The sequence below is a fragment of the Ptiloglossa arizonensis genome, chromosome 2 (genome assembly GCF_051014685.1).
Source record: "Ptiloglossa arizonensis isolate GNS036 chromosome 2, iyPtiAriz1_principal, whole genome shotgun sequence".
In the NCBI taxonomy this organism is placed as follows: domain Eukaryota; kingdom Metazoa; phylum Arthropoda; class Insecta; order Hymenoptera; family Colletidae; genus Ptiloglossa; species Ptiloglossa arizonensis.
In genome coordinates, this window is record NC_135049.1 from 19,169,207 (window position 1) to 19,192,814 (window position 23,608).

General features: G+C 40.5%; 2 protein-coding genes across 12 annotated transcripts in view; one reads left to right on the forward strand and one right to left on the reverse strand.

Annotated features, from left to right (window-relative positions):
• Positions 1-23,608, reverse strand: part of LOC143143825 (uncharacterized) — a 134,402-nt gene that overhangs the window by 71,888 nt on the left and 38,906 nt on the right. For all 9 annotated transcript variants that reach the window (XM_076305547.1, XM_076305549.1, XM_076305551.1 and 6 more), the window contains exon 6: positions 8,285-8,813. In XM_076305547.1, the coding sequence (XP_076161662.1) occupies positions 8,285-8,813 (529 nt within the window). The remainder of the gene's footprint in view (positions 1-8,284; positions 8,814-23,608) is intronic.
• LOC143143830 (uncharacterized) lies at positions 21,310-23,576 on the forward strand. 3 transcript variants are annotated; one of them, XM_076305565.1, is made up of 2 exons: positions 21,310-21,753; positions 22,353-23,576. In XM_076305565.1, the coding sequence occupies exon 2, from the start codon at positions 22,450-22,452 to the stop codon at positions 22,951-22,953; it is 504 nt and encodes a 167-aa protein (XP_076161680.1). In that variant the 5' UTR covers positions 21,310-21,753; positions 22,353-22,449; the 3' UTR covers positions 22,954-23,576. The 3 variants fall into 3 exon arrangements, with proteins under 3 accessions (XP_076161680.1, XP_076161682.1, XP_076161681.1); XM_076305567.1 differs by lacking the exon at positions 21,310-21,753 and adding an exon at positions 21,810-21,890; XM_076305566.1 differs by lacking the exon at positions 21,310-21,753 and adding an exon at positions 21,892-21,980.

Below are 23,608 nucleotides of genomic sequence, written 5' to 3' on the forward strand. Positions count from 1 at the left end.
AGTCGGTCTTGAAAATTATTAATACGTAACCTCCAATTAGCACATTACCGTCACGATGTGATATTCTTACACAAAGTTTTGCAAGTGTGTACTGTACACCGGTGAATAAATGGCGCAACTACTTATAGAAAGATAGCACACGTATATTTCTCTAATTGGTTGAATGGTCATTGAACAACTGCAATAACAGGGATAGGTGTGCCTTCTTTCCACTGACGAACAGTACATCTACTATCGTGCAGAAAATTGTTTCTGTTCACTCCGATAAACGGTTACAAATTTTACAAATGGTATCAGTGGTAGAATATGGTCTTTTTGGTTCAAGGATAGACACTTTGAACGAAGATTAGATACTACCTATTCGCGTATCGTAACGTAAATACAGCAAAAAGTTACCGTTTTTCTAATTTTCACAAATTTTGTTGTAACGTTCGGACGAAGCTGTTTCGACACCAATGTTTATGCAATATTCTCGTCTTATTGGGCAAACACAGTCGACCTGTTTCGATATCGCAACGTAAATACACCTATATTATCACAATTTTGTTCTAACTTCCAGACGAAGCAATTATTAAAACCAATGTCTGTGCAATATTTTCATCCTATTGGACACAGTCAACCGACCTACTCTGGTATGTTAATGTAAATATCCCTGTTTTGACATTTTTATTACACCTTTGAAACGATCCGAGACCAATGTCTATGCAACATTTGCATCCTATCAGATAAACGCACCAGACCTGTTCTAATATCGTAATTCAAATACTTTCGTTTTCATAATTCTCTCGCAACTTTCGAACAAAGTTATTCCAGGACCAGTGTCCACGCAACATTTTCATCTTAATGTACAAACACGACCAACCTGTTTCCAAACCGTAATGTAAACACCTTCGTTTCTAAAATTTCGTTACAATTCCCAAATGAAGCTGTCCCACTGTCTAACGTTTCCATGTCTTATTTTTACATATTCGTAGAACCAAGTTATTCTAATTTCATTGTTTATCGTTCGAGGGACACTCTGGTGCAAGCTGGAACACAACGATGAAAAACAAAATCGTGAAAGTTTCCATTTTTGGACGATAAGAGAAATTCGAGTGGTCGGTATCGTTCGATATCCATGTAAAATTCTCTAGTAAGTATCGGTAGGTGTATGTAAAATGCAAATGTGTTGTGTGTATCGCGATTATCCACCGGCGGCTCGGTACTCGCGTTCAAACGATTCAAAAGTTGGCGCGCGCGCGCGCGAACAATAAATTATACAAGCATCGGGCTTACGTACCACCGACCTTGTCGCATTGGGTATCGTCTTTTTGCAGGACATCGGTTGACCGAATACGATATCGCACCAACCGGGAAAAATATCCACGTAACGACCACGGACGTATGCGCGTTTTATATAATGCGACCCCATAAAAATGAGAAAAAATTGTCCGCTGCGTCGCGACAATTCCTCGCGGCGTTTGTAACATTCGAGTAAAAACAAAGGGGACTTTATCGCGACTTCGTTTGTACGAACCGAGAACGTCAACTTGTTATTACTACGGGTATGTAAACGCGCGCCAAAAACGAACAAAATGTAAATATATATATATATTAAATTTAAATTTGTATTTAAATTTTTAGAGGAACTTGTTGGATGAATAGATGATCCACTGTAGGAAATACTTGAATCGTGTTTGTGTATTGTTGTTTTTAGAATGTAAAAAATAATTCTATTTTAGATATTATATTGATTAAATAATTGTTTAATAGTAATTTAAATCAAAATGTATATATATATATTTTCAAAATGGAGAATATTTAATTTAAGAAAATGTTTATACGCTCTAAAAAAATTGTTTCATTTTCACCAAAAAATACTTAATGACTTTCCGAAGAAACCAATATGTATATAACATTCGGATAAAACTTTCTAACGACGTGTAAAATACAAGATCTTGTTATCCGGTATTCGTTGAATGCAAATTTGAAATTCAATTGTAGAACGAAATATATCCCGCACGCGCAGAAATTTAATGCGACGTTTTCGTACGAATGAAATATTTATCCGTGACGCGCACATGTGTACAGAGTGTTCGAATTTGTTTATATTTGAAGTATGAAAAATATTGACGAAATTTACGATCGAGGTACACGGCTTTGTTTAGATGTTAGTGTACGTTTTGGGATCGAGAGTCGTTGTATATTACTGGGAAGAGAATTTATGATTGTAGGTATACGTAATCTGTAAGGGAAAATATATTGGTCATTTTCTAATTGTTACTTTTATCGAGTTGTACGATCGGCATGAAACTGTTACTGCCAGAGTGATTTCTCGTTTTAATGGGGTCGTTTATGTTTAAATTTCAAGTCCTCGAGTATTTAATTCCTTCGTTTTAACGGTTAAAATTAGCTTGAAAATAGATTTGCTAATTTCTTATTAGCAAAGTTCTATTAATTAAAGATTCATGAATTCCTACCGATGTGAGGTTAGATTGCGATGATTCAAATGCTCATAATTTTTCCTTTGGTTCGATAAAATTTAGATCGTGGAATAAGCACAAACATATATTCGTATAAACACGAGTGGAACTTACTCGTTCGTAGCCAGACATAACCTATGCGCTATAAATCGCGGGAAATACGTCGCAATAAAAAAGAAGAAACATGTTAAAATAGGTCGGAAGCTCGGTAAAAATTTACAAAGAAATATGCGACGATGTCGTTTTGTGAACGTTTCGCTGATGTCCTATTCGCAATATTATTAAAAATATCCAACTTGTGTACCACGTATTGCACGAATGTTTCGTAGAATTTGAAAATAAAATTACGAAATTGATTCAACTATTCCAATCTCAAATTATTCAAATCTATTACCATCGTGAATACATTTTTGAATTTCTTTCCAAAAGCTACATCGACAATTTTCGAACAATTTTGAATTAAATTCGTTCTTACGAATTTATCCAACTACTCGAATTTATCCGACTATTGGCAGTCTACGCCAATGATCACCAATTTCTCGAACGTACGAAATATTTTTTCGATTAATTTCGATTTATATCGAAAACGATCGATCGAAAACGTTCGCACACGCGTGTGTACAATTTTTTCAACCAATTGTAAAATTACGAGATTGATTCAACTGTCTCGATCTCAAACTATTCAAATCTATTACCAGCATGAATACATTTTTTTATTCTTTTCCAAAAGCTACATCGACAATTTTCGAACAACTTTGAATTAAATTCATTCTCACGGCAGTCTACGCCAATGATCACCGATTTCTCGAACGTACGAAATATGTTTTCGGTTAATTTTAATTTATATCGAAAACGATCGATCGAAAACGTTCGCACACGCGCGTGTAGAATTTTTTCAACCAATTGTCACTCCCTAGGGGGTATAAATTGAGAAAATAAAACGGGACACCCTGTATTTTACTACGTGCCCGTGCACAAGTTCCACTGATTTAATTTTGGAAACATTCTGCGACCGTTTCACACTGATCGCGCGGTTTAACGGACCCTGTCAATTAAAGTCGCCGTGAATGGAATCGCATGAAATTCAATTTCCATTGCGGTGGTCGCAAGAAACTAAATTGATTTCTCCCGGTCGTTGCACAGTGTGAATTAAAACGGTTCAGTGTGTGGATGCACCGAAAGGTGCGAAGGGAAATCCACGAAAGGCTCCGCCAATGCGGACCCGGTGTTTCACGGTATTCCCAGAACCTTGCACGGAGATTCTATCGATTTCGATTCCACATATTGAAGGAAACGAAAATACGTTTCGTACATACCCGAAAACGGAACACAGTATCCAATGGGTCTAACGGTGTTGTCGATTGATCGCGTTAAAAGGAATCGATACGTCGAAACCATAATCTCTACAGTGACGTTTCGTCGTTCGAAGATTGATACATTACCTAATCTATACCAAAGCGCATCGCGTGAATTTTATTCGAATGAAAATGAGAAGAATTCGTACGATTTACTTATTCGAGATTATTTCAAGGGATGTTGAAACGAGTAACTTTATGATATTGAGAAATTGTAGTTTGTTATTATTTTTATTGCACGTGGAATCGATAAGTCGAAACCATAATCTTTACTATGACGTTTCGTCGTTCGAAGATTGATATATTACCTAATGTATACCAAAGTGCATCGCGTGAATTTTATTCGAATGAAAATGAGAAGAATTCGTACGATTTACTTATTCGAGATTATTTCAAGGGATTTTGAAACGATTAACTTTATAATATTGAGAAATTGTAGTTTGTTATTATTTTTATTGCACGTGGAATCGATAAGTCGAAACCATAATCTTCACTATGACGTTTCATCGTTCGAAGATTGATACATTACCTAATCTATACCAAAGCGTATCGCGTGAATTTTATTCGAATGAAAATGAGAAGAATTCGTACGATTTACTTATTCGAGATTATTTCAAGGGATGTTGAAACGAGTAGCTTTATGATATTGAGAAATTGTAGTTTGTTATTACTTTTTATTGCACGTGGAATGGATAAATAAATATATATTACATAAAACGCGAGACACTTGTCTAAGAATAGTGTTGTAAAATCTAATTTCAATCGATGAATCTTTTATTTGAGCTGAACATTCACGCGATGCGACGAATGCAATTTTCAAAGGTATATTTAAATATCTGTAAATACGATCAGTTTGGATGTTCACGGATTAATAAGTTAAGTCTGTTTAATTTAGCAAAGTGTGCAAACTCGAAGACCAAGGTTGTCGATTATTAATACCGCCTGGTTTACGATTAAATTAAACTCCAATTTTTTGAGAAGAAGAAACTAATGATCTTTAATGCTCAGAAAAATCTGTATCCGTATTTATAATTTAAGAAATTTACTAACCAGTTTCTGTTAAACGGTTCGAGAGTGTTTCGACGACCGACGGTAGCGATTGTTCAAAACTGTTTCCGTATTCCGTTAAAAATTTACCTGACCCGAGTAGAAAAATTTCAATGTGCACCGGCTTCGAAAAAAGTTTCTCCACACAAGCACGAATGCACCGGACTCACTGCCAATCAGCGTGCACCGCCAACCGCATTCTAACCAATCGGAAGTCGGTACGCCTCAATGCATTCGTGGCAATATGGAAAAGTTTTCTTAAAATTATATTGCTTTTGTTTCGAAACCATCGAATCGATAAGGAAATCGATGCGTCGGGATTCTTCGATCGACAAATGACAAAAATGAAGCTATACACTGGACTGCAAAAATAAGAAGAAAAAGAAAAGTTTTCCCTTCATTGAAATATTTCAAAATCGAACCTCGTACTCGACAAATGACAAAAATGAAGCTATACACTGTACTGCAAAAATAAGAAGAAAAAGAAAAGTTTTTCCTTCATCGAAATATTTCAAAATCGAACCTCGTACTCGACAAATGACAAAAATGAAGCTATACACTGTACTGCAAAAATAAGAAGAAAAAGAAAAGTTTTTCCTTCATCGAAATATTTCAAAATCGAACCTCGTACTCGACAAATGACAAAAATGAAGCTATACACTGTACTGCAAAAATAAGAAGAAAAAAAAAATTTTCCTTCATCGAAATATTTCAAAATCGAACCTCGTACTCGTTCCACGCGCTAAAATTCAACACGGTGAATTTACCGTGAAGAAAAATATTTAAGAACACCCCGAAATCTCTCGTACAACGAAGAAATAATCTTCTCTTAGACGAGACGAAGGAATCTAGTTATCCTCGAGTAACTCGGTCCCGAAGCAAACCGAACCGCGTTCACGCTTTCGAGAAACTCCATATTTCGACTTCGAAGTCACGTTCGTGCATCTCCGCGGCGCGATCGTGTGTAATCGCCCGAGAGACACTTAAGTCATCCGAAGCCGATAGATTACTCTTACGAAGCTTAGGGGACTGAATACCTCGCGAATATCTCGCGAAGATGCACGGTTATCGAGTATCTGGCGGATGGAAATCCGTCTAGCGGGAATTAACGACGCCGTGTGCAACGGAGACGAGAGGAAACCTGAAAAGCAACACGTTCGATCGGCCATTGATCACCAAAGGCCTCGTTCGGCTTCCCGTGACTCCTTTAACGTTTGTTTCGACGTTCGCGTTCTCGTGGACGAATCTCGCGGTCGCACGGACGTTTCGTGCTGAAACCACCGTCTAAAATCGTTATCCTTCGATACGTTATCACGGAACGTGTTACACCACCACGCGCGTGTATCGATAACGTTTTTAATAATAGTAGTATCCCCCTCGCGTCGAACGCCTCCGATGGAAGTCTATCGCGAGCCACCGTTTAACGTTCATTATTCGTAGTCAATTAAATTGACAATCGCGGCGAGCGCGCAATTAGCCGGCGGTCGATGAAAACAACCACGCGAAAAACAATCACGATGCGTTTTAATAAATCGTTATCGTCGCGGCGATTAACAATTCCGTTCGACGTACAAACCGTTACGGAGTGAACGTCTCTGAGCGTTATTCGTACTCGGCTCGATTCGACTCGTAATACGATAGTTTCGAAGCCGATTTCTTCGCGATTGGAAATTATCAACGTTGTGAGAAAAATAATCACGAAGTGTTTTAACAAATCGTTGTCGTCACGGTGATTTACAATTTTAGGAAATGTAGGAGTGAATTATTAGGAGTGAATTGCTGGAGTGAATTATTAAGAGTGAATTATTAGGAATGGACGTCTATGTGTGGAATTCAAACTCGACTTGACTTGACTCGAATACGATTGTTTCGAAGTCAATTTCTTCGCGATTGGAAATTATCAACGTTGTGAGAAAAATAATCACGAAGTGTTTTAATAAATCGTTGTCGTCACGGTAATTTACAATTTTAAGAAATGTAGGAGTGAATTATTAGGAGTGAATGTCTATGTGTGGAATTCAAACTCGACTCGACTTGACTCAAACTCGATACTTTCGAAATCGATTTCTTCATGATTCGAAGTTATCAACCTCCAGAGAAAAATAATCACGAAGTGTTTTAACAAATCGTTGTCGTCACGGTGATTTACAATTCTAAGAAATGTACACTATTCGAAGTGAACGCCTATGTGTGGAATTCAAACTCGACTCGACTTGACTCAAACTCGATACTTTCGAAATCGATTTCTTCACGATTCGAAGTTATCAACCTCTAGAGAGAAATAATCACGAAGTGTTTTAATAAATTGTTATCGTTACGGTGATTTAAAATTCCAAGAAACATACCACTCGGAGTGTACGCCTATGTGTAGAATTCAAACTCGACTCGACTCGACTCAAAGTCGATATTGTCAAAATCGATTGAAGGTTCTCAACATCGAGGAACGTACACGCGAAAATCGCAACGCGTTTCGATGAAGCGACGTAATTCGTCCAATTCGTAGAAACGTACACCATTCGAAGTGAACGCCTCCGGGCGGAATTCAAACCCGACGCAACCGAACTCGATCGTTCTAAAATGGATTCTCTCGCGCCGGGACGATCCTTTCCCACCGTTGAACAATCGTAAAACGCTCGCGATACGTTTTAGACGAACGGTTATCGTCGATTACCAATTCCGCGCATTACACACCGCCCGGAGTGAACGCCTCTGTGCGTAATTCAAACACGACGCGACTCAAACTCGACCTTCGAAATCGATTCCGCAACGTCGACCGACAAACGCGCTCGAAACGCTCTCGCAATACCGTCCGAAAAATTCTAATCGTCGATTGACAACTCCGCGGAAACGTACACGTAAATCAGTCCCTATAACTCGACGCGATACTTTCGAAATCGATTCCTCCAGTTTCGATTCTTTACCACGTCTACGCGATAAAAAACACCGAAGAAACACAATTAAACGAATCACCCAGCCGCAACGCGCGCATCCGTAACCAAATCCCCGTTCGTCCAACTCCGAGATCCGTCCCGCGACCCGAACCATCCCGGTTGTTTTCGTTCGCGAAACCAAGAGGGAAAACAATCCTACGAGGAGCTGGTTCCGCACCGAACCTACACTAACGAGAGCCCGTGTCGTCACCATATGCTGCTGTCAACCTGGATCTATCGATTCGGAGCGATTGACGCGTCTCTGTGTAACTCGACCGACCGAACCCAATCCCCTGGATTCTCTCCCCGAGAATCTTTCTAAAAAAAAAAAAAGAAAAAAACACACACACACACGACAGAGCTCCTTGTTGTTTCCTTTCCCCTTTACACGAGCCAATCCCGAGTACCATCACCCAAGCGACGCGACGATACGAGGCTAAGTATATATACATACATAGATATTGGTTAATGTTTCGTTTCTGGTACTCACCTTGACGAAATGCAGATTCTCCTTGTCGAGGAGGAACTCCATGGATTTGTGTGGCCGTTGATTGATGGTGGACGCGGCGCCGTCGTCTTGGGGGCTCCTGTGCGAAGCGCCGACGGGCGACTGGGGTACGTGGAGGGCGTGCTCCGGCCTGAGTCGCGGGGTGGTCGAGGTATGATTCAGATTGAGCAGGCTCCTGGTCTTCTTGCCGGTGGCGTTCGCTGAGGCGGTGGTCGTTGTCGACGGCACGGCCTCGTCGAGGTCGGTCTCGAGCAGGCCGACCGGGCGCTCCTGGGCGGCCTGCATCGCACGGGCTTTCGCCATCTCGATGGCCGCCGGATTTCCAAGGTCCGTGGCCGCGCGTCGGCGCGACGAAGACGACGCCGACGCCGCCGCTACCGCCGCCGCCGATGCCGCCGACGCCGCCGACGCCGCCGACGCGCCCGTCGACGGTCTCGAGCTCAGCGCCCCGACGCGGGGTGGCTGCGGAGGCAGGGGCGGCTTACTGGATACTGGCGCCCTCCCGTTCGCGCTGTGGAAAACCAGTGAATATTTCACCGTCAGTTTCTTTCGTCGTTGCAGGGAGTTACCCGAGCGATTTACCCACCCCCCGTCCCTCCCCCTAAGTCGATAACATCGGGTGGGTTAAAAGTGGGTGGGAATCGATCGCGGGGACATTTCTTCGATTCTTGTGTTCTTTGGTAAAGGAAACCGAGAACAGTGATTTAGATTTAATGAAGAGAAAAGTATATCGACGATCTGGAAATTTCGAGGAAATTTTACTTAACTTTCTTGGGGTGTTTTTAAATTCATTGTGGTAGTGAAATATCGATCATTCGTGGAAAAAATTTATTATTGTCGTTCAGAGCTTAATATTACGAAATAGTTTGCACTTTTGGTGAAAAATGAATTATTATCGTCCAGATTTGGATATCGTACGTCAGATTGCACTTTTGGAGTGCATCGTTGCACCGAATCGATCGCGCGAAAATTTCTTCGATTCTTGAGTTCTTGGGTAAAGGAAACGGAGAACAGTGATTTGGGTTTAGTAAAGACAAGAGTAGATCGACGATCTGGAAATTTCGAGAAATGTTTACTTAACCTTCTCGAGGTGTTTTCAAATTCATTGTGGTGTTGAAATATTGATCATTTGTGAAAAAAATGTATTATTATCGTTCAGAGTTTGATATTGCGAAATAGTTTGCACTTTTGGAGAAAAATGAATTATTATCGTCCAGATTTGGATATTGTACGTTCGGTTGCACTTTTGGAGTGCATCGTTGCACCGAATCGATCGCGCGAAAATTTCATCGATTCTTGAATTCTTGAGTAAAGAAAACCGAAAACAGTGATTTGGATGTAGTAAAGAGAAGAGTATATCAACAATCTTGAAATTTCGAGAAATGTTTACTTAACCTTCTCGAGGTGTTTTTAAATTCATTCTGGTATTGAAATATTGATCATTCGTGGAAAAAATTTATTATTGTCGTTCAGAGTTTGACGTTACGAAACAATATGTATTTTTCATTTTGAAAAATGAATTATTATCGTCCAAAGTCGGATATCGTACGACAGCTTGCATTTTTGGGGTGCATCGTTGCACTCGCGCAAAATTTATCAACGTTAGAGATTAGACATTTCGAGACACTTTTGACTTCTCTCTGCAACAAATTTATCAACGTTAGAGATCAGACATTATAAGACACTTTTCATTTCTCTCTGCAACAAATTTATCAACGTTAGAGATCAGACATTATAAGACACTTTTCATTTCTCTCTGCAACAAATTTATCAACGTTAGAGATTAGAGATACTTTTGACAACATTGTAAGACACTTCTGACTTCTCTCTACAATACATTCATTCTATACCGGATTCTTCTGTTCTCCAATCGTTCGAGAGACTATTCCCTGATCGAATACACCAGTAATGTAGAGAGCGAGTATTCTCGAGTCGAGTGTCTGTAAGATTGACGGATCTCGAATTTGCTTTTAAGAGAATGATTTATTTATATAAACAAGGAAGTCGTGCTCGAGATCGTGTAAAGATCGTGTACATCGATGATCTCGTCAAGGTTTTCAGTAGCACAGTATGGAATAGATCCGGTTTAAAGGAACATGGATCGTTTCGAAATTTCGAGAAACTCGATACGAATTGTTTCAAGCACGACACGTGTCTTAAAAATTATTTCTGATATTCAAAATCACATTTTCGCAAAATTAACAGGGGTCATCGACGTCAGTCCACTTCGAATAAAATAATTCGCATTTGAAGAGATTCCCCCCTTGAATAGAAATGGCAGGCTTCGTTCGCACGAGTGTAATTTTTATTTACATCGTTTTTCTACCATTTTTTCCACTACTATCGTTTCTTTGTAAACCTAACATTCAAGAAATATAATAATACTTTTTCATTCTTTTGTAAATAAATTCTACTCAAATTGAAATATTTTAATTTCCTTTGTAAAAATCGATTGCAAAGAGTCGCTTTGAAATAAAACAATCTGAAAAGTTTGCTTTAAAATGAATAGTAAGAGATTAAGGAGGTACCTTACGAGCCAAATGAAAATCGATTTTTCGTTAACAGTTGTTCATTCGATTGTCTATAATATTTCTAAACGCGCAGTATTTACTTCAACATCTCTGTCGATGGGACTACGGTGTATCGTAGGGAGAAAGGAAGATTAGACTCGAGTTAAGGGGAATGTGGTACTACGAGTAAGTAGAATGTGGACAGGGTCGAGTAATTTTGCCTCGCGAAGGCTGACCATAACGTCTGATCCAATACGCTCGCGTAATACGGAAGTATTCGCGAAATTACGCGCTTATTCTTCGATTTGTAAACGTATACCTGCCCGGTGTACACCAGTCAATATTTGCGTTTACGTAACTATTCTATTTTCTTCAAGAGTGAACACGTCTCTGTGAGTTCCAAGAATCGACTATATGTTTCATTTGCTTATTTAGTTATCCACGATACTTTTGAAAAATCGTAGAAATTTTCCAGTCAAAATTCTCCACGATGTTCTTCGAGGGACCTTGATCATTATCATTCCGTAATTTCATCTGTACGCGTTCTATCTCGTTACTCTTCGATATTGATCGATCAATTCTATCATTGTTCTTGAATTTTTTGCTACTAAACGCTAACTTTATCGAAACTTCTTATCTCTACTCTTTCTTACTCCGACACATACCCTCGTTAAACTCAAGTTATCGCAACTTGTTGAATTTTTCTCGAGTTGAATGAATTTCTTACCCACGAAGAACGTCGTCGAGAAAAAGTGCAACGATGCAACTGCGTACGAAAAAAGAACCCAGTCGATAAAAATAAACGAAAATAAAAATTAGTAATTTTCATAAGTTTCGCGCGTTCCGGTGGGTTCACGTCAGATTTCTCACAGAGAGACGCGAGATCGTCGATTTTCAACGATAGAAAAAAAATTAATCGCCGCGATCGAGCTGCAACGAAATCGTTATAATCGATAAAATTATCGGCTCCGTTCGAAAGAGAAACGGTCCAGTTTGTAGACAACGCGTGCTGCGCGTAGATCAAGTCGTTTGTACAGGTTCGTCCTAGGAGAGCGACGTGTCGTTGAAATTAAACGTCGATAATTAATCCGAAAGCGCGTCGCGGAGGCGCGTGCTGGTTAAACACGATATCGTCACGTAACACTTTCCCGGGCCGGGTTTTGTTTGCTCCTCCTGGCTTTGAACTTCACCGAGCCGTGTAGAGATTCCCCATCGGCCGTGGATCGTTCCGCGCGCTGCGAATTCGTAGCAGCTTTCACGCGATCCGATCATCAATCACGCAGCTCCCGTTACGCGGAGAAGAAAACGCGGAAGCGTGGCCGCGGCAACGTTGGCGCTCGCCTCCTAAGCGCTTGTTTGTCTCGCCGAGACGCCCGAACATCTAAATAACCCACGGGCACGGTGTGCCCGCCGTGCGAGCTGCGCGCGCATCATCGAACGCCGCGTACCCGGTTCGAATGCTTCCCGCCCGTCGACGTTCGATCGCGAAGATCGTCGAAAGATTGCGCGCGCCAGGCGTTGCACTTTTGTCACGGGTAAAACGTTTCACGGCACGTTCTGAACAACGTAATTGGATAAACGCTCACCCGGAGCTCGAGACGGCAGCGTCGGTTAATTTCAGAACGGAGAGAATTGATTTTTTTCTTTTTTTTTTTAAGATTCGAAAGTTAGGAGACTCATCGAGTGAAATGTACTCGAAGAGTACGAACGATCGTTGGCACGATTGGAGGCGTTTGAACTCTGCTGTAACAGGGCACGTTGAAGATTGATTTTTTTTAGGAAAGTCGTGTTTTGGGTGTTGGATACTGGCATCTTGAAGGTGGGGATTTGAAATTAGAATTGTGGAAGGATTATTTTTGTCGAAGAACGATGTCGGTGTAGAGTATTTAATGTTTCTGTTTTTTTTTTTTTAAGGGATTGAGAGAAATTATTATATTTTAGTAGAAGGATTGTATCGCAGAAGTGAATATATTTTATCGAATTTTTGTAATTTCTGAAAATTTGGCACGTTGGTGAATTAATTTAGATTGAGAATTTTTTTTATTTTTCACATATGTACATTCACGACGCAAATTTCTGTATGCGATTATCTCGTGTTTTTGCGAAGTTATTAACTATTTCTTGTAACCTGTTTAAAACACTTGTCTCCGTGTTTGTCACGGTTCAATTAATCTTGGACGTGTAATAAACTAAGAATGTAATTTGACAAAATGACGAGATTTATATAAAAGGGAGTACACGATTCCATTTGACGAAATATTGCAGGTGCGCGTTGCAGAAAAAGTAATATCGTTCGAAGTTAAACATTACCGAACTGTTCGACTTTTTTCTATTCTCGACCATTGCAGAGATATTGCTCGATCGAATTGCGTAACTCGCTCTACATTATACGGTGTCAATCAAGCGTGAACCAAATTGAAAAATTTTAAATACCTCGTAAATTGTCGACTTTTCGAATGCCTTAATCAGTACACAGAGAATTATACCGAGACATAATTTATGTAAAAAGAAACGTACCATTTCATTAAGGAAGAACGTCACCTCTCAGTCTGCAAAAAGCTGCTATTTGGAAATTTTTCTAACGAAACGGAATATCTAATATAAATGCTCCGCGCATACATTAAAAAGTATATACTTGGAGCAATACTTCTACCAATTTCCATAAAAAAATGTTAACGTTAACAGAAAATAATAGCGTTCTCCTGAAACTCTCCCCGAATTCTCTAGTCCAACAGTGGAGTGGATTTGAATTGAGAATTGAATGATATTCAAATGTTTAACAAGTGAACGAACAAGCGATCTTTGTTAATATTTCGAATGTCGTCTTAACATACAAGAACAATATTTACAAAAGTATCTTAAAAAAGAATACATAAAAGAAAATTCGGTTTTTTGAAGATCGAAAAGATGGTCCTCCTTAAGAAACAAAAAACAGTGCACTGTGTAAATGCATCGTTGCACTCGAAACAAATTGTTATCGTTAAGAGTCAGACGTTACGAAACATTTTGCACTTTGGGGGGTGGATTGTTGTACTCGTGAAAATATCACTATCGTTACCGAGTTAGACATTACGAAACGGTTTGCACTTTAGAGGTGCATCGTTGCATTCATGAAAAAGGTGAATCACTATCGTCAAGACTTGGACACCCTGAGACAGTCTGCACTTTAAGGGTGCATCATTGCACTCGTGGAAAAACGAATTATTATCGTCAACAATTGGACACCCTAACACCCTTTGCATTCTAATGGTGCATCGTTGCACTCTAAGGGTGCATCGTTGCACTCATGAAAAAACGAATTATTATCGTCAACAGTTGGACATCCTAACACCCTTTGCACTCTAATAGTGCATCGTTGCACTCATGTAAAAACGAATTATTATCGTCAACAATTGAACACTCTAAAACACTTTGCACTCTAAGGGTGCATCGTTGCACTCTAAAGATGCATCGTTGCACTCATGTAAAAACGAATTATTATCGTCACCAATTGGACACCCTAAAACACTTTGCACTCTAAGGGTGCATCGTTGCACTCTAAGGGTGCATCGTTGCACTCATGCAAAAACGAATTATTATCGTCACCAATTGGACACCCTAAGACACTCTGCACTCTAAAGGTGCATCGTTGCACTCTTTACACACTTTATTATCGCAAACGATTAAACACTCTAAGATACTCTCAACTTCTCTCTGCAACCTTCTACACCACATTCATCCTATTCCCTAATCATTCGACTATTCCCCGATCGAACGGCACGGCTCACCCAGTATAAAAGCGGGCCGCACTTCGGGGAGGTCAGTTTCCTGAGAAAGAATTGACGGTTGCATTTTTACAGACGAAGATTCAGACGTTTAAGTGCGCACTTAAGTCTTTGGACGAATGTCTGCGGTTGGTCGTTTCGTCGTACGAAATGGAGTGGGTGCTTCAAGTCAGACAGATCCGAATCGAACGATCGCTTCAATTACTCTCAATCGTTGGGGGCTCTCCGTCGTTCTTTTTTCTTCCATTCTGTCTGCCGGGGAAAAATCAAATCGTGCGCGGTTGCACGTACGGGCGTTGCGCGCCATTTGCCGCTGTTAATCGCTCGTTGGGCGGTGTTTGCTCGGTAATCGGGCAAATTAGCGTCCGACTTTCTACGCTTCCTCGACGATCGATCGATACCAACAGAAATATAGCCATAGATCGCCAACGGGATGGACACTCGTTAACGAGACACTTTTCCACCGGACGGTTCGCATAAGCGAACCTTTCATCGTACGGTTACCCGAGGAAGACGTTCCGATGGATCTTTTACGCCGGTGGCTATAATTCGCTACCAGCGTGTTCCACGAACAAATCCCATCACTGGAAACGAGCTTTACACGCTCGTAAATACAAGGAAATGGATGCGGCGTGCAAGCGCGATTTTATTGAATCTTTTCACTCATCAATAGGCTACGAAATTTTATGCATCTGCGGCTCGTGGATACGCAACGTGTACGCGGAATATATTTCATATTCGTTAATATCGTTTATAACGAGCCTATTTTTTATACTAGATTTTTCTATCGGTGTATTAAATCGATCAAACGAATATTCGAAATATTGTATCGTATACATACGTGACACTGAACTGTAATTCCGTTGTTTGACACGGATTAAGTACACTCGTATCGATGTCTCATTTAACTTTGAAATTGGTACTCTGGGTTCGTTTAGTGGATGTTTCTCGTGTTCTCATCGTTTTGGTGGAAATTGTCTCTCTTTGGTGGTGAAAATTGAGAACGCGATGGAAAATAAACGTTCTTTTGTTCTTTCGTTAAAAAAATAAAAATCTTCGTTCTTTCGTTGGTTAATAATCATTCCAACTGGGATAAAGTCGATCGTTTCAATTCTTTTACACGTTTATGGTGATACTTTTTTATCTGTTTCGTATCTGTATCGATGTACGGATAAAGTATCGTAAATTGTTTCACGTATTCGTTAATATCGTTCGTAACGATCCTATTTCGTATACTAGATTTTTCAATCGATATATTAAATCGATCAAAAGGAATTTCAAAATATTGTATCGTATACATACGTGACACTGAACTGTAATTCCGTTGTTTGACACGTCACGTGTATCTTAATTTAAGAACATGCTCTCTCAATAGTTATTTTCTTTATTATTTCAAGTATTTGCCGCTAGGTGGCTCCAACGAAGATGTTCTCCTCGATGCTGAGCTTCGGTTGAATTCTTGGCTCGAAGACTGTTCAAATGGTTAATCGTGTGTAATACTGAAGCAGAATCTGTTAGACAAGCCTTAACGAAAATTCCAACTGGCAGATAAAATATATTAATTTAATTTTTATTATCAAAAAAAAAAAAATTATTTTTTTTTTAGCATCACTTTCACGGTCGTATTAATTGCGAATTGTTCGTTAAATTAACCGAGAATCGTCGAGTACCTCTTCTAAAATTAGGATACTTCTCTACGAGAAGCTTTTAAAATTCACGCGCCATTTCGACGTCTGGAAATACATACTCCGCTTTAACGACGAAAAAACATCGTAAAGCACCTAAGATTGCGATTACGGCTGGGAAGTATGTTTTGCATTTGTTTTCACACCGATCTGTTTATAACTCGAAAGAATCGTAAACAAATAATAAGCGTCGTAGACGCTTATAGAAACCATTGTAAAATTCTTATAGAGGAAATGGAGTAGTCAAGAAGCCAAGGTAATAAAATTCGTAACATTTACTTCAAAAACTCGAACAAACGCGAAAATTACCGAATACGTTTGAGAGAGTATCAAATCGTTCGAGCGCGTCGTTCTCCACGTTTGAACGCGTTCACCTCGAAACGATAGTTATTTTTTCTAAAATTGTTATGTCACCAAACGTCAAATAACTTGAAACAAAATTAATATTTCTCGAATCGCAACTCGGTTTATGCATTTTCTCGTAAAACATTTACGACTCCGTGTGTCGGGTTATTCTTCGTATAAAAAAAAAAAAATTCGTTATCCATTTGTGACATAATACGCAAAAGTTCGTATTAACAGAATTAATGAAAATTGATGTATCTCTTCGAAAAAAGTACTTTTACTGCGTTAATAAATTATAATAAAGTTGGAATTATCAAGTTGGATGATAAATTGGAAAATTAAAGAATAATTGATATTTTCTTTTGTAAATTCACACCGAGAGGGCATTGGATGTATCTTCGGCAATCGAGTTGCTGATCGTCGAGAGAGTCAAAAGGAGAATTATATTTCTGCTTCGCACGATGCCACGAACTCGAGGTATGCGAGCATGAACGAGCCTATGGTTAAATATATACCTCTATGCATGTAGGTGTACCAGCCTCAGAAGCCTTATTAATCTTATTTCATTCCAGTACAAGTCCGGAAGTCGTTTGAGGTGGTCCGAGCGTGCGGCTAGTCAGTCGCAGAATTTCTCGCACGACTTTTTTGCTTCTTTGCTGTTTGTTATATAAAGAAATTGACGGCACGGCACTCTGTCTCTATTTTTTCCACTGTTTCTTTTTATCGGTTTCTTTTTCTCCCCACGTCGGTTTACTCGCCGCCCCGAAACGCGTCGAACGATTCATTTAGTCGCTTTAACGAACACTCGATTAATTCCATGCAGGACCTTAAACGTTCCAGAGATGTTCAGCTGTTGGTGTCTCCCTCTATCGAGATGAAACTTCGCATTACGGCAACGAGCTCGCGTAATTCCAGCTTCGCACATTTCGTATCTGCTGAATAACGAACATTCGTTGCTCGTTATTTCTGAGTACCAAGTAGTCTGGATCAAAATTTGGATATTCGAGTATTTTGTAGGTATTTGAGTACTGTGAATGAACTTCTATTGCTTGAGTATTCGAATACCGTTGTACGAACATTTTAGTACTCGTATATTATTATTTGAATATTTGAATATTCGAAAATTTGAATATTTGAATATTTGAATATTTGAAAATTTGAATATTTGAATATTTGAGTATTCTAATATCAGTGGTCCCTCGATTATCGAAAGATGACTCAAAAATACACAACTTGCGAATTTGAATTATTTATCAATTTGCTTTGTGGTCGTACATTAGGAGTCACACTATTTTGAATAATGTTACTATCACGATAAATATCTATTCACTGCTCAAAATTCGACTCGAGAAATATTCACGAGATTTGTCATTGAAATGTACCTTCGACAAGACATGTATTATATTCCAAAAGGGCTATATATTACGCTAATGTACGTAGTTACGTGTACCTACTCCCCTAATCCCCCGTTTTTCCGATCCCCTCGATCATTTAACCAACTCTTCGCCCCTAATAGATCGGATAATCGAGAGAGCACCGTATTCGAATATTAAACTACTCAAATATTCAAGTTCTTCAACATCGTTGCACGAACAATCGTGCATTCGGGTATTTTCAATGCGCGAGTACTTCAAAATACAATGCAAACAACCAACGTACGCGGCTTCTCTAAAATTGTGAAAATTGAACGAGTATCTTCGTACACTGAAGTCCGTCCAAATTTGTCGAGCGAAATCGTTTACAAGATATATATTCGTCCAACGTTGCGTATTCCATCTACCCTGCACCGTTTTGTGATTTCTACAACGGCAGATTTATAGCGAAAAGCTAAACTTAGGAAATCCGAAACAACGAGCGCGTAACTTCAACGTTGCACAAATTGTAACGACACCGTGTTTGCTTCGTTAGTGTCAGACAGCGACGCGTCACGATTACTTAACAGCTCGATAAAATCCAGCGTTGAAGTCACAACTCTAAATATACGATCGCGGCCGCGACGCCTCGGATGAGAACGAAAGGGAGAACCCTCGAGAAGTATTATTACTGGAACGCGGCCCATTTTCCGGTACATAGTTTCGGGGCGCGAGATACGTTCGCATACGTGCCCGAACGTACTCCAGTGCGACGAACGCGTTGCGACTTTTAAAGGTCGTTTGCGATTGCAAACGATGGCTCTTGAATTACAACGTCCCGCGGCTCGCGACGATTCATCGGGCCGAACACGCCCGACGTCGTCGTGGACGTAAACAGCCGTGGGATATCGACCTCGTTACGTTCGGCGCTTTGTTAAACAAACGAAGAATCGCGAGACTCGAATTATTCGCGGCTGGAGAAAGATAAACGGTCGTTGAACGCTCGTAGCGAATTTCCAATGGAACGCGCTAACGGGAAGCCAACAACATTGCGTCGAACGGAACACAGAGAGTAGAATTATTACTTTGTATCGTTCTCTCGTTAATTTCGTGCAAACGGATATTTCAACTCTGTACACAGGCTCGCATCACGCTCCCGAGAATCCCGAATGTAAAATGGGCTCTCGCGTCCCGAGACTCTCGATTCATCCCGCGCCGCTCGGCTACTCTCGGATTATCTCGGCTGCGGTCGGATGATCTCGAGTTCGTTCGGCGATCGCGGTGCACTGGAGCCGCTCGGATGTGTTTCGAGCGGTTTGAAGTACGAACTGGATCCCACTTCTGACAAACCCAATTTATTTTATGTTATTAACGTATCAACGATACACGTAATATTGTTTTAACGATAGTTTCCGAATACCACACGGTGGGTGATAAGTGTACGAAGGCTAACAACGCCACGCGAACTTCGATGGGAAAAAGACCCTGATGGAAATCGGATTTGAAAGCGACCCTTGCACTGGAAAGTGTACTCGCTGAGTAACGAGTTTTCAACTTATCGTGGAAATTCTGACAGTTCGACGAAAGGCCAATGACTCAGGATGACTAAGAGCAAACAAATAGATTCCAACAGTAAGAACGATAAGTCCCGAATGTTAACAAAACATTGTTAAACGTCGGTCCTATGTGCGACCAAAGTGTAATTTCCTTCTGTTCTAAAAATGTACACACTGTCCAACGAGACATCAAACCCAACATTCGTTTGTTTCGTCTCTTCCTTCTTTTAAGCTAATATTTTTACCAAAATTAAATTGTGCCTCGATAATCGTCTCGTTCCTATCGTCACGCGTATCGAAAAATTTCTCGTACGATTATTTCCAAATACCAAAGCTAATTACAATGATCGTATTTACAAGCCGTTTTCCCCCGAGTTTCCTATCACGTGTCGGTTAACCGTTCTCGTTCAATTCGGACGCGTCGTTCCAGAGCAATTTTCCTTTCAAAACGGGCAATTTTCTACCATTGTCCGTCACAGCTGAAACGAACCGCGAGAGCCCGAGCGGCGCGCAAGAAAAGGCCGACGAGGTACAAGCCGTGCTGATTCGGCGGAATTCCGCGCGATAAAACAGATGTTTGTAAAAACCGAACGAGAGGGGATCAGATACGCCTCCCGTTCCGAGAAACGAGTTCGATCGCGAGATAACGAGGCGTGCAATAAAAACGTAGCCACGTCGGCGGATCGGGACTTTAAAGCGGGTCGCTCGTGTGGCGTTTCCGAAAATCCCGTCTACCGATCGCGCTAAGATAAACAACAACGCAGCACGTTGCCGCAGACGCGAAACGCGTACCGCGCTCGCGATCGCCCGAGTAAAAGGAAATGAATCGTTAACGAGCAAGGGTCACGACGGAGATTAAGATTAATTGGCAGAAAAGTCGGACGTGAAACTGACGGTTCGCGATTGTCCGAAGAAAGATATTTACATGAAAGAGGTCGTGACGCATAGAACATAGGGTGGAGCGGGGGTGGGGGGAAGAGGCGGGGCGTTTTTCAGGCAAGCGAGAGGGAAATGACGGAAGGGAGGTGGTGGGGAGGTGCGATAAAGGTTAAACGGGCGACGTTCGGTGTTACGGAATGCAATTAGGTCGAATTACGTGAAAATGACACGGAACGGGGCGAAAGTGAGATTCGATTAAGAGGAGCGAACCGGTGTCCCCGGGGGAAACTTTTTCGTAGAGAAACTCGATCTTTGCGATGTGCGATACAGTGAATTCGACGAAGGGAGGGGGAAGTCATTCATCGGTGTCGCTATCTTTTATCGAGGTTCCACGATATTGAGGTGTGGGAAGTGTGTATATAGAGAACTCGAGAAATAAAATTTCGAGAGAAGAACTCGAGAAATAGAAATAATTGAGAGAAGAACTCGAGTAATAGAAATAATTGAGAAAAGAACTCGAGAAATAGAAATAATTGAGAAAAGAACTCGAGAAATAGAAATAATTGAGAAAAGAACTCGAGAAATAGAAATAATTGAGAGAAGAACTCGAGAAATAGAAATAATTGAAAGAACAACTCAAGAAATAGAAATAATTGAGAAAAGAACTCGAGAAATAGAAATAATTGAGAAAAGAACTCGAGAAATAGAAATAATTGAGAAAAGAACTCGAGAAATAGAAATAATTGAGAGAAGAACTCGAGAAATAGAAATAATTGAAAGAACAACTCGAGAAATAGAAATAATTGAGAAAAGAACTCGAGAAATAGAAATAATTGAGAAACTCGATCTTTGCGATCTGCGATGTGCGATATTAGTGAATTCGAGGAAGGGAGGGGGAAGTCATTCATCGGTGTCGTTCTCTTCTATCGAGGTTCCACGCAATTCAGGTGTGGGAAGTATATATAGAGAACTCGAGAAATAGAATTTCGAGAAGAGAACTCGAGAAATAGAATTTCGAGAAGAGAACTCGAGAAATAGAAATAATTGAGAAACTCGATCTTTGCGATCTGCGATGTGGGATATAGTAAATTCACGGAAGGGAGGGGGAAGTCATTCATCGGTGTCGCTCTCTTCTACCGAGGTTCCACGGTATTCAGGTGTGGGAAGTGGAGCTGTCGGTCATTTTTTTCAATCAAGGCTGGGAATACGAATGTTTCTTTACTCGACCACCTCGGTGATCCGAATACTCCGGAGGGTATCGCTCGAATATTCGTGGAACTGGAGTAACGTGATCATCGACTCGAAACCGCTGCATTGAAGAATGACAGATGTGTGGCAACTGACGGGAATTTTTCTCAGTGTGAGTTATTTGTTTGTAAATATACATTCGATTTATTTTAAAGAGGACGAGAATCGATTGCAGACAGAGAAGAACGTAAATGTAATTTCTTCGATGCTAAAATTATCCACAAGATCGAGTACATTAAAGTGTACTTGGTACGTATATCTTTGGAAACAGAGGTATTCGCAAAATTGATCGTACGTGTAAAATAAAAAGGGCCGCAATCTCTTTAGAGAACATACACGGTACGTAGTTTGAAACAAAATTTCCCCGATAAAAGCATTTGAAAGCATCGCGACCGCCGGTGAATCCAAGTTCCTCAAATTTTGTTTCGAACTTGGCGCTTAACCGAGTTACGAACTATTAAAAAGCAATTTATTTTCAACCCGAAGCTCCGAGCCACGATCCGATACCGTTACACTTTTCCAAACTTTATTTTTATTTTTACTCGCACCGAAGAGGACTAAAAGTTGTACATTGAAATTTCAGCCCTTCCTTTATTTTTGTAAAGGATTTATTTTTATATAAAATATTTATTTATTTTTATTTTCTAACCGTAAACGTTGTCGATTCGTTACCGATTGATATTAAATCCAAACGTTTCTCTGTTGTTCCAGGACGAGCGGTGATGGTAATCCGAGCCGAAGAACCGATTCGTGGAATCGAGCATCGGCCGAGCCATAACGCGAACGAGAGTGAAATCCCATCGATCGGATGAGCGCGCGAAGCCTGATTAGAGTGGAATTAGAAGCGGGATGCGAGGCATCGTTAAGGAGTGGGGGAATGTTCGTTCGTTCGATGCGTGGATGCAGATTCGTGAAGCGTTCACGCAACGTGGGACGCGTCGAAAGCGGAATTAAGAAGCTGAATAAAACCGTACGGATAATCGAGGAGTGGGTGGTGGTGAGCGCGCGACTGGCAGCTGTTCTTCGGCTCTGGCCGCCATTACGAAAGCCCACGGTATCACTGACCTCGTTGCTGCCACTCGTACAAGAGAAACAACACACCTCGAAACGGATTCACGGGCACCCGGAAAGGTTGTTTACGAATCCGTGCCACCAGTCAATGTACTTAAACGAGAAGAAGCTACCGACGATATTTAATTTCCGGTACAAGCGCGCCGTTCCAAACGGAAGGCTGATACCGTATGCAGTGTGGTCTTTCGTAACGCGTCAATTATGTAAGGAACATTACGTTATTGCGCGAAAAATGTATTAATAGCCACAATGAATCGAACAGAATCGAGAATAGTCGACCGTGACGGATTCGAGGGTTTTTTTTCGGGGGATTTGAACGTAAACACAGATGTCCACAATGTAGTCTTAACCATTGTCTCATCTGTACATTTTTTCCAGTTAGGATTGGTACACAACACGTGTACCAAGTATCGTTACATCACGAACAAGAAGAAACCTTTGCGACCGGAACCGTGCAACGGTTAATCGTTTTCGATCGATTCTAAGGAATTCGGTGTTATTGTTTACCGGAATTCTTTCATCGCGGGAATCGCGGTGTATTTTTCACTTGTTGTTATTGTTCGATACTCGGATGTTTCGTACCGTGAACATTGTTCGGTCGGGGCGTAACTTTCCCAAAGAGTTTCTCGTCGTTGTTATTAAAACGAATTCCTAGACACGTGTAGCAATCGTTACGACTACTGTGTTTCAGGCAAGATTGCTCAAAGTTTACCAACAATCTAGATATTACGGAAACGAATCGTCGGCAACTCGTACATAGAAAAGTTATTTACACGCAATAATTACCGATCGTTTCGATCGAGCGTACCTCGACTTCGACAATTGATAAATCAATAATTGAAATAAATAATCCAAAACCAATGATCGTTACACCAGATTCTCTCGATATTCCCGAT

Excerpts from the sequence above, each read along its gene's own strand:
- LOC143143830 (XM_076305565.1), top strand. The coding sequence starts at position 22,450 with ATGAGCGCGCGAAGCCTGATTAGAGTGGAATTAGAAGCGGGATGCGAG.